At 45.2% G+C, this 12,116-nt stretch overlaps 1 protein-coding gene across 2 annotated transcripts in view; it reads right to left on the bottom strand.

Annotated features, from left to right (window-relative positions):
• Window positions 1–3,670, bottom strand: part of GRM2 (glutamate metabotropic receptor 2) — a 56,577-nt gene extending 52,907 nt beyond the window's left edge. For both annotated transcript variants that reach the window (XM_056865759.1, XM_056865751.1), the window contains exon 1: window positions 3,089–3,670. In XM_056865759.1, coding sequence (XP_056721737.1) covers window positions 3,089–3,583 — 495 coding nt within the window. In that variant the 5' untranslated portion in view covers window positions 3,584–3,670. The remainder of the gene's footprint in view (window positions 1–3,088) is intronic.
• Between the last annotated feature and the right edge of the window lie 8,446 nt (window positions 3,671–12,116).

Below are 12,116 nucleotides of genomic sequence, written 5' to 3' on the forward strand. Positions count from 1 at the left end.
CCCACTGTGAATTATCATCCAACAAAAAGACTTGTGGCCTTTTATGCATGGCTGTTTCCCTTGCAATCACCTCTCCAATGACTTCAGGTCTTCGTTTTGATTATGCATGCTGTTTCCAACCGTCAGAGGTTGCCTCCCTCTCCCCCTGCTTTTCCCCGCTTTTCCCCGGCGTTTTCAAATTTGAGATAAAACAGGTCCTTGAAAATACAGGGAAACGCCGGGGAAGAGTGAGGCGAGCTCTGCCGGTCGGATATGGCAATGCATAATCCAAACAAAGACCCGAAGCTGTGGGAGGGGTGACCGTGGGGGAAACAGCCATGCATAAAAGACTTGTGAGGACTTGCTTTGAGAGTCAGACAGCATCATCCTTCCTCACAACGGAAGCTTTCTTTCTTCTCGCCCTGCCCCTGGCTTGTCTGTTCCCATCACAAAAGGCTGGCTCCGGCAGCCTGTCTTTTGTGCACAGTAGTGGCATTTCATTAAGGGCAGGGGAAGAGGAGGAGTTTAGCCTGGTGAGTCTGTAGGAAATGAAGTGACAGATGGCTCTGGTCGCAGGTGTCTTCAAAGGGATCCTGTGGCCTTCCTGCCCAAGGAATCCGGGTCAAATCTGAGACTGAAGCAAACACAGCTCAAGGAGACACAGCTGAATGGCCTGAACAGCACAAGGGTGGCATCTTTCTTTCTTTCTTTCTTTCTTTCTTTCTTTCTTTCTTTCTTTCTTTCTTTCTTTCTTTCTTTCTTTCTTTCTTTCTTTCTTTCTTTCTTTCTTTCTTTCTTTCTTTCTTTCTTTCTTTCTTTCTTTCTTAGGATTGGGGTTGCTGAGGCAGGCCTCCCTCGCACATCCTCTCTCTTGAATGAATGAGTCTCCCTGGAAGGTTAAATCCCAAATGGGAAGAAATAGCCGTGCTATCATGCTGTGGTTTGGGGAAGTGGGCCAGAGATCTAACAGCAAAGTCCTGGAAACAGGCTCTGCCTTGTTTTTTGCAAGCAAGACAGCGGCTTTCCATCCTCTCTCTCAGCAACGGGCTCTGTACGTGATAATGATATATTAATTTGCATTAATTATAGCATTAATACATCCTTGGGGCTTCTCAGGAGCAGCAGCTAATTACTCTGTCATATGAATGTTCTGGGACATGGTCCCTGCGTTAGCCTGCCTCACATCCCACTAAGCGTTTGTTGGGAGGGATGGACCAAAAGGCAGAGGTGGCGGTCAGAGAAGGCTATAAAAAGGGTTTTCAGCTCTTCTACAGGTACGTGACTCAGGCTATGATTATCGTATTCACTGCATCTCAGGAAATGTCAGTAAAGCTAAGTCAGGACATTGAGAAATACCCATAGACCCTAGGCAAAAAAAAAAAAAAAGGCACTCGACTCATTCACTACATGTGAATAGATCTCTTCCCAGCATATCCTAAATCATATGCTACCATCCTCAATGACTGTCTGCTATATTTTCACAAATACACCTGATCATCTTACATTATCACTGTCAAAGGTGTTCACCCGTCCACAGCCCCTTCCCATGAACGTTTCAGGCATAGCCCACACTGCTTTGCCCTAATCCCTCATCTTGCCATAAATCTCTTCTGTTTAGTAGTGTGGGAAAGCTTGCAATCCTTTGAAATCTGTAGGGCTTAAATTCCCATGAAAAGACTACACAGTGTCAAGGTGACCTTTGGGCACTTATGGAGGCAGTTTAGGTTTACAGAACAAAATTCCAAAATTAGCAATATACTAGAGATGTAAAATCTGAAATAGGGGACTCTTTTACGGTTTACAGAAGCTGCGATGCACTGGAATAAGCAACAATCCTTCCATCCACCACCAAAGAAATCCTCAGAACATCCCTGTAAGTATGCCACAGTTTTATCCCCATTACATAGACTGGGGTGGTGGCTAAGAGAAAGATAATACCTTGCCTAATGCCATCTAATAAGTTGGCAACCACTATATGATAAATATGCTACATCACCAAATTCTGTCAACTTTTTAGAGTATTAACTAGAAACATAAAATACAAAGATGATATATGTAGCTTTAGTTTTTAACAGAGGATATCTATATTATTACTAGGGAAATTATTAGCACGTACTTATGAAGTGTCTATAAAAATGAAATATAACATATCTTATTGTAAAAAAGAGAAATTGCAGGGTGTACTTCAAGTTAAATTGATTTCGGATGTATGTTTGCAGTGTACTAATTAAACTTGGACACAGAAATATAATCTCTCCCCTTTTTCCCTATTCTTTCCCCCCCATACCCTGAAAAATCAAATCAAATATATATTTTTAAAAGAAATCCTCAGAACATCCCTGTAAGTATGCCACAGTGTTATCGCCATTACATAGACTGGGGTGGTGGCTACAAGAGAGATAATACCTTGCCTAATGCCACCTAGTAAGTTCACAGATGGACATAGATTTAAATTTGTTTACAGTTTACAACCCGTTGAAACGAACTAATGTAATGCTTTCTGTCTGGTTTCACTGTTGCATTCCCATATCACCATGCCAGGTTCGTAGGCAGAGCACTGTTCTTTGAGATCCCCAGCATGGCTAACCTCAGGATGTGGTTGGAAGGCATGTGATCTGGCAACCTCAGTGAAGCTAGTAGCTCTGGGTCTGGTCAGTGCCTGGACTGGACACCTCCAGGAAATGTTATACATGCTGCCTTAACTCTAATGATGGGTGAGATATAAGAAGAAGAGTTGGTTTTCATATGCCGACTTTCTCTACCACTTAAGGAAGAATCAAACCAACTTACAATCACCTTCCTTTTGCCTCCCCACAACAGACACCCTGTGAGGTAGGTGGGGCGGAGAGAGTGTGACTAGCCCAAGGTCACCCAGCTGGCTTCATGTGTAGGAGTGGGGAAACCAACCCGGTTCACCAGATTAGTGTCTGCCACTCATGTGGAGGAGTGGGGAATCAAACCTTGTTCTCCAGATTAGAGTCCACTGCTCCAAACCACCACTCTTAACCACTACATCACGCTTATGATAAGTATCATAAGACCTTGACCATAATGCTTTCTGGTTTTAAACACCCCACTCTGCCTCTCCACTAGATCTTGTTCACAATACCTGGATGGAGACGTCACTGTAAGAGCCCCCGATAACCCCTGTGATAGCCGTGGGCACATCATCATGGATGGCGTAGGATCCGTCGGGACAGATGTGTTCAGAGCCGTCCACTCTGGTGAGTGAGGCACGGACGAAATCTAGCGACTGTTCTAGGGCATATGTGTCCTTGGAACAGGTGTCTAGGATGTGGGCCCCTAGTGTGATGCCTGGAAGAAGGCGTTGGTCTTTGTTGATCTCATCTAGGGCAAACAGCATAGCTTCAAGACGTTGGATGCCACGATGTTCATTGATCTTGCCGCACTCCTCTGTGGGGTTACCTTTCTCATGAACTGGAAAGAGGCCCCCAATAACAAGGTCACCTTCCAAGCTGATCTCCTTCTTGGCTGCCACATTGAAGTTGGGATTCTGGCTGTTGGTGAGACATGCTAGAGGGTAGACCAGCAGAATCCATATGGTGGCAGAGAATGCCATTGCGTTGCCTGACGGGGGCAACATAAGGATCTCTGAACCACCAGGTCACCCTAGTCAGAGCAAAGGTCTCTGTTGACCTACCATTTGCTGTGGGCACTTGAGCCAGAGAGACAGTTCTAGTTGGCACCTCGTGGAAATATCACCTTTGGCTCAGTGGTGGCCTGTGGAACATTCATCCTCAGGTGTATCCCAGTGAAAGCAATCATTGGTATTGATAGTGGCTGCACTTTTACCAGCCCCTCTGCAGAAGGAAACTTACAGCACCTGTGAGAACGGGAGCGGGGGAGGGGGAGACAGGGAGACAGTTTGTTAGTTTGTTATAGTATATAACAGCCAGGACACATAAGAACATAAGAAAAGCCCTGCTGGATCAGACCAAGGCCCATCAAGTCCAGCAGTCTGTTCACACAGCGGCCAACCATGTGCTTCCAGGAAGCCCACAAACAAGACAACTGCAGCAGCACCATCCTGCCTGTGTTCCACAGTACCTAATATATTCAGCATGCTCCTCTGATCCTGGAGAGAATAGGTATGCATCATGACTAGTATCCATTTTAACTGTGTGTGTTAAGTGCCGTCAAGTCGCTTCAGACTCATGGTGACCCTATGAATGAAAGTCCTGCAAAATGTCCTATCTTTGACAGCCTTGCTCAGATCTTGCAAATTGAGGGCTGTGGCTTCCTTTATTATTCCTTTATTTAGTATCCATTTTAACTAGTAGCCATGAATACCCCTCACCTCCATGAACATGTCCACTCCCCTCTTAAAGCCTTCCAAGTTGGCAGCCATCACCACATTTTGAGGCAGGGAGTTCCACAATTTAATTATGTGATGTGTGAAAAAATACTTCCTTTATCTGTTTTGAATCTCTTACCCTCCAGCATCAGCAGATGACCCCACGTTCTAGTATTATGGGAGAGGGAGAAAAACTTCTCCCTGTCCACTCTCTCCAAACCATGCATAATTTTATAGACCTCTATCAAGTCTCCCCTTAACTGGATTCTTTCCAAGCTAAACAGCCCTAAGCATTTTAACTGTTCCTCATAGGGCAGTTTCTCTAGTCCCCAATCATTTTGGCTGCTCTTTTCTGCTCCTTCTTTTTTAGGTTTGTTGACCAGAACTGTACACAATATTCCAAGTGTGGTCTCACCACAGATGTGTACAAGGGCAGTATGATATCAGCAGTTTTATTCTCTATTCTTCGTCTAATTATGGCCAGCATGGAATGTGCCTTTTTTACAGCAGCCGCACACTGGGTTGACATCTTCATCAAGTGATCTACGACCACCCCAAGATCCCTTTCTTGGTCTGTCGCTGCCAGCACAGATCCCATCAGTGTATATGTGAAGTAGGGATTTTTTGCCCCAATATGCATCACTTTACACTTGCTCACATTGAATCTTATTTGCCATTTGAATGCCCATTCCTCCAGTTTGAAGAGATCCTTCTGGAGCTCTTCACAGTCCGATTTTGTTTTAACCACCCTACATAATTTGGTGTCATCTGCAAACCTGGCTACTTCACTGTTCAACCCCAATTCCAGGTCATTGATGAACAGGTTGAAAAGCACTGGTCCCAACACAGATCCATGAGGGACCCCACTGCTCACATCCTTCCATTGTGAGAATTTACCATTGATTCCTACTCTGCTTCCTATTTTTCAGCCAGCTCTCAATCCATAAGAGGACTTGACAAAAGATGTCTTCATGCTCTGGATCAGTGCCCTTATGATGACCTGTAGGATTCTACAGATATTATCACTCCTATTGGGGAATCCCTAAATAAATCACTCTCCAGCACTTAGATATTAAAATCACTGTCAACAAAACAGAAAATGGTATTCATTTAGGGTAGGCTTTCTGGTGTGCAAGGGATGGCCTCAGGGAATATGCCTCTCAGGTACAACTAGAACGCAGGCAATGAATATCTGAGTCATTTGCATTCTGTTCCTACAGGCTGGTAGAGAGCGGATACCAGATGTCCCTTATTTTCATGGGTTATTTCAAAGTATTGCCTTTTGTTCCAGAATGTATTGTGGCATGGAACTTAATGGGCATTCTTCAGAACCCCCGCAGTGTCACAGAGCTCAGAGGATGACACATTTAGCCCAAGTTTTCCCTTAGTTTTCAGATTTTGATCTAATACCCCTAAAGCTGCTGGAAAGTTGCCATTGTGTGGAAGGAAAAGAATCCCAAAGGAGTATTAAAACAGGCTTGATGGCTGGCAGTCCAAATACATACCTCAGAAGGAAAAAATTCTAGTTGTTGCTCTTCCTGTCCCTGCCTCCCCCAGTCCTGTCATCTGTACTCTCCCTTGTCTGTGCACCTGGAATCCTGCTTACATCAGAAGGAAAGGCAGGGGGAGAACATAACTGTGGAGGAAACAGGGAGGAGTGGAAGCTAATGACCCCAGCTGCCAGGAGATTTAAAAATGCGTGCCCACTCTTCATGCTACATGGTAGCAACCCAACACTCCCTCCCCCCAAAATCCTTTCTGCCTTTGCCTCCCCTTTCTCCCTTGCTGACAAAATAATTTCTCCCTTCTCCCCTCTTGGTTTTTTTTTTAATTACATCCTTCTTTTCTAGCCCTCTGGTAACTTTAAATCCAGTTGAAGGTGATCCAGAAAACAAGATTACAGGCTCGTGGCCTGTGAACCATGGCCAGATTCTGCAGTATTGCGATAAGACATTTTATCCTGTCAAGGAAAAAAAAGTGCTGAAAAATGTGCACATCTTGTACAAACCATCTTGAAGAATTAACAGTGCATTCCTAAGGAGAGTTACTCCAGTCTAAGCCCATTGAAATGAATAGGCTTAGACTGGAGTAACTCTCCTTAGGGATGTACTATAAATAGCACTAACGTGATACAATCCATGATGTTCTGGTAAGGACTGGTGTGACAGAGTGGCTGAATGAGTTCAGATTCAGAAGTCACAGGTTCAAATATCGCCTCACCAACAAACTTAACCAGGGGTTTTAGGCAAGCAGCTCTGCTTCCCCTCACCCATAATGAATGGCTTATTACAGAATTTCCCAAGTCCACATCTTCATATTACTCCGTATTTTTAAGGATGTTGATCTTGCCACCCTTGCTTCAAAGGAAGATACTTCTGGGTTGCAGTTTTCTAGGATTCCTTGTCACCATAGAAACCAGGAGAGAGATAGGTAGGGAGATGCTTGTGTATGTATACATGCGTGAAGGGCCAGCTCTATCATTAGGCAGCTGTAAGTGGCTTCCTAGGGCAACACAGTTCAGTGGGTAACACTTTCTTTGCAAAATTTGCAAGAGGCTCTTTGCAGGAGGTATGGTGACGAGTAACACAAAATTTATCTACTACTATTGAATTGGTCTGTATTCTTTATGAGTTTCTGCCTGAAAGATCTGCATGGTGTGGGAATTGCAATTTTAACTTTCCACCCAGGGCTCCAAAATATTTAAGGCTGGTGGTATGTGTGTATAACACACACCTTCCCCCTGAGCATTCTCACCAGGGAAAGCCTGCCAGCCTGTTAGTCTGCCCGTCCCCTTTCTTTATGTTTTGAACTGTGAGTTGTGTCAAAGTTGCCAAGCTTAGTGCCTTGTGATGTTCCTTGGGGCTTTAACTCTAAGGCAGTCTGGACAGAATTTCTCATACTCGCCCACTGCCACTGCACCCGCTGTTTGAGTGATCCTGCTGCTAAAGGAAAAACAAAGGCAGCCGGGTGGGGGGTTCCTGTCAAATTCATACCACATTCTACTCCTCCATCGCTCATAAGCAAACCTCCCTGGAGGAAGACACGGCATCAGTTCTGAGATTTTTTCTTGATTAGAAGGACATATTAGGCAGAAAAAACCCTTCATACACTATGTTGTCTTTTTCTACAGACCCTGCCTTTCCCCCCTTCCTCTGTCTTTTCTCCTTTCTTTCTCTTCTCCTGTCTCCCCAAGCATAGTGTGAAATCAAATCCAAACCACAGAAACTCTAGAGGGACACACTCTAAACATAAAACAAGGAAATTAGCTAAAGCCACGAGGACACACCAAGTACCCAGAAGAGCACTCCTGGAATAATAACCTAATCAGGATGAAGTAACAGGCTTGCCATTGGTTTATTACCTTGGTGTTCAGAGAGGTGTGAGGAGAAAGAGAGAACTAGCAATCACGGGTGCCAATTTGGGAAGGCTGGGGAACAATTGCAGAGCCATGTCTACGACGTTGGGGATCCTTCGTAGGCCAACCAGTCTCCCCAACCCACTCGAGAGCAGGCACAAAGTAGTGCTGCCCTGAATGTGGGATGAGTGAGCGAGCAGCAATGTGGTTGCTTCTAGCTGCTAATGCTTGTTCATCAGCCACTGTCCAGGTGACCCAGTGAACAGCAACAATGCAAAGGAGTAGTTGCCACTATTCATCCATTCACTGCCCCCCTGTCTTCAGGACAGTGCCTCCCTCCCTGCACACAGTGATTCTTCTTGCTGCTGTTGAAGCCTGGTGTTGACTCTGACCAGTCCCCCGTCTATGTGCAGCTGCTCTAGGTGGTGATGCACACAGTCCAGTGTGCGCATGCCTGTGAGTCACTGACTACAGAGGCGGTGAATTGTAGATCCATTCTTGTAGATCCATTCTTTTCCTATTCTGGAATCTTGTCCCCACTGGAGAACTATTGCTTGCTTCCAACCACTAGCATTGCCAAGACCCTTGTCCAGAGTAAAGCGAGAGAGAAAACAATGGGGGAAGGAAGGGTCATGTCAGGGCCCAGGCAGGGAGGCAGAGTCAAGAGCAATCTGAAATCAAGGCCAGGTTACCTGCAGAGTTTGGTATCAAGTAGTAAACATAGTCCAAGAGAATAGTCAGAGTTCAGTCCAGGGTCATAAGCACAAAAAGTTCAGAAACAGGTAGCAAAACATGATCCAAGAGAATAATCAGAATCCAGGGTCATAAGCAAGCAGAGCTCAGAAACAGGTATAGTTGCTGTTAGCACAGGATGGTAACCCCCGTTGTTCCCACACTGGCCTGAATGCAAGTGCTTGCTTAAATGCGCCCTTCATTTATGGCTGCAATATATTTAATAGTGGTACTTAGCACATGTTACTAGATAGAACTCTGCATGCTTGGAAGTACGTAGTCTTCAACAGAAACCAGTCAGATGCAGAACTGATGTGAACCAATATAAAACAATTAATCTTCAAAATTAGTACTCAGGTTTTTTTTTCTAATGCTGCATAAAGGTGTTTTTCATAAATGTTTTTGATTAAACATTCATAGCTTCAGCTTGTCAGAGTAAGAACCCATCTTCATGTAAAACTAAAGAATATAGTTCACTACTAAGGACGTTGCTAAGGACTTCTACTCAAAGTACACGGCATGAGTTGTAAATAGCAGGGAGTATTTCTGTGTTTTCATTCTTGCTTTAATCAGTCAATCAAACTTGCAGATGTTTGAAAGCAAAGTCAGCTATAATTAGTTTTAAAATGCTGCCACCACAACAATTATTTTAATGGATAATGACATGTTCAAAATGTGTGGATAAGAGTGGGTTGAGCATTTTCTATATAAAAAAGGCACTGCTTTAAAACATGATCCTCAAAGTATGACCCAGTCCTTTACAACTGAACTGGATTAACAGTTATGCTGAATACCTTCTCAACTCCCTAGTTAAGCTAATATAAAATAGTGATTAATTAGACAGGCCAGATTCAGCTCTGTGTATCTATAACATGGGAACTTCCAACCACACATATGGAGATTGAGCTGAGGTTGCCCAGTACCTATTATAGTTACTTCTAACCATTAGATACTTAAATACACGTCAGTTCCACTCACATCTTGTTCACCAGTCATGAACAAAGAACTGGTTTTTGTTGGTCAGTTCAACTGTTCATTAACCCATTTGTATATGTTCAGCCTGGATGGCCCAGGCTAGCCTGATCTCGTCAGATCTCAGAAGCTAAGCAGAGTCAGCCCTGGTTGGTATTTGGATGGGAGACCACCAAGGAATACCAGGGTTGCTGTGCAGAGGAAGGCTCGGCAAACCACCTCTGTTAGTCTCTTGCCATGAAAACCCCAAAAAGGGGTCGCCATAAGTCGGCTGCGACTTGACAGAACTTCACACACACACACACACACACATGTTCAGCAGGTTGGTTCAATGTATTCCTTCCTAACAGTGCAGTACAGTGCAACTGCCTTTTTGCACAAGAGTGTTCTCACACAGCCCAGTTGAATTCTACCATACTCCTCTTTGATATGTAACTAGGGCTGTCAATTCGGTTCGGTCTGAACTGAAAATCAACCGAATTTCCCGATTCGTTGCTTTTCTGTTCGGACGGATCCGAACTCAAAACTGGCGGGCAACCGGGGGGGGGACGAATTCAGCGAGTTCGGGAGTTCGTGAATAAATTCGGCCAATTCGGCCGTCAGTAAGCAGCATAACCGTCAGTAAGCAGCATTCTCCTCCCCCAGCCAATCGGTGGGCAAGCTGGGTCTTCTTCTGGCCAATCAGTCAGGATTGAGTACTGGAGGAATCAGCTGATGTGCGGCCCGGCCAGGGAGAGAGAGAGAGAGAGCGAAATCCTCGTGTGTGTGTGTGGGGTGCTTGTGCACATTCGCTCCTTTCTGTGGCTGCAGGGGGCGCATTTTTTGGGGTGCACACACAAAACTTTCACTGGAACTTCAGATGAAGCTTCTTAAGGTACCCCCCAAGTTTTGTAAACATTGGGTCAGGGGGTCCCGAGATATGGGCTCCCCCCCTTTTTCTTTCCATGGCTGCAGGGGGGCGCACTTTTGGGGGTACAAATCCCAAACTTTGAGCGGAGTTTCAGACCAGTGTTCTTAAGATACCCCCCAAGTTTTGTAAACATTGGGTCAGGGGGTCTCGAGATATGGGCTCTCCCCCTTTTCCCTCCCCCCTTTTCCATTTATGTGGCTGCAGGGGGCGCTTTTTTGGGGATATAGCCCCCAAACTTTTAGCATAGCTTCAGTGAATTATTCTTAAGATACTACCCAAGTTTTGTAAAGATGGGTTCAGTGGGGGCAGAAATATCGCCTCCCCCCTTTTCTCTTTCCATGGCTGCAGGGGGCACATTTTTGGGGGTGCAGACACAAAACTTTCACTGGAACTTTAGATTAAGCTTCTTAAGGAACCCCCCAAGTTTTGTGAACATTGGGTCAGGGGGTCCCGAGATATGGGCTTTACCCTTTCCCCTATCCCCTATTGGGATGAATGGGGCAGCCGATCCGATCCTGTGTGCATCTCTCCAGAGCAAAACGTTCCGTGCCTAATTGGAATCATCTTGGATTACAGCCCGTCCTGATGGAACAGAAGACAGCCACAGTAAGACCCCTTTGGGGGCTTCAATCTATAATTTTTCTCCTGTGTATGTGTGTGTGTGTGGGGGAAAGCAGAGTCTGTGTGTGTGTGGGGAGGGAGCAGTTTCTGTGGGTGGGGGGGAAGCCAAAGGGGGCTTTCGTCGGTTCTGCCTGGGATGTGTGTTCCCCCTCGAGTCTCTCGCTCCCTGGTTTGAGGGGGGAGGTTTCAGTTGTGTGTTGCAAAGGTGTTGTTTAACAAGGTTGTGTTTGCAGTTGTTTTGCTAATTTCTCCACTGTTGTCGGGCTGGGAGCTTTGTGCGTGGGCGGCAAGCTCTGCTGAGAGATGCACAACATTAAGGGTGGGGGGGACCCCTTTCAGGGTCCATATCTCAGCCCCCCCTGACCCAATCTTTACAAAACTTGGGGAGTCTTTCAATAAACGTCCTTTGAAGCTCTGCCAAAGATTGGGACCTCTAAGCCCAAAAATGCCCCCCCCCCGAGCCGCGGAAAGGCGCGGTTGTGTTTTTAATGGCTTTATTCGGCCGAATTTGTTTCCGAACTTTGAATTCCCGCCGAATTGAACGGATCCGAAGTGGGGGAGTTCGGACTTCGGCATGTACCGAACCCACAAGGGCCAAATTCGGCAGAATCCGAACTGTACCGAATTTTTTTTTTACAGCCCTATATGTAACTGCTCCTCTCAGTAGGCAATTTTTTAGACAATTTGATAAGTTAAAAATCATACCAATCAGTCATAAATAAAGGCTGTGTTTTAATAAAATCCTACCCTTTGGTGTTTGCCTAAGTAGTCCATAGCAACCGTAATGGCAGCATCTTTGTGCATGCACAGTTTTGCAATAACCTGATGGAAGCCTTTTTAGCAGGCATTTGTAGCTGTTCGGCATGTACAGAACAGGCTGGGTGATCAGTTCCCACCTGACTGCCATGTCTGAACACAGTAAGTTCAGCTGTCATACACATTTGTGGCAAAATTTGCAGCTTCCCTACTAACCATCAAAGACCCATGGTAGCACACATCAAGTACTGCCTGCTCAACCACACATGCAAGATATCCCGACCATGAAGAAGACAAATGTGAGGTTTTCTACGTATTGCAAAAACTGTAAAGACCCGCAAGAAACTATGTTTAGGGGTTATCAATACTGGTCTCACAGTATGTGTGAGAAGAAGCACGGTGAGTTTACTCACTGCCAAGGATAAAATGTACTATGTCCACGCTCAGATGTGCTGTTCTCCTTTATTACTTCATAT

This window comes from Euleptes europaea, chromosome 1 (genome assembly GCF_029931775.1).
Source record: "Euleptes europaea isolate rEulEur1 chromosome 1, rEulEur1.hap1, whole genome shotgun sequence".
NCBI lineage: Eukaryota > Metazoa > Chordata > Lepidosauria > Squamata > Sphaerodactylidae > Euleptes > Euleptes europaea.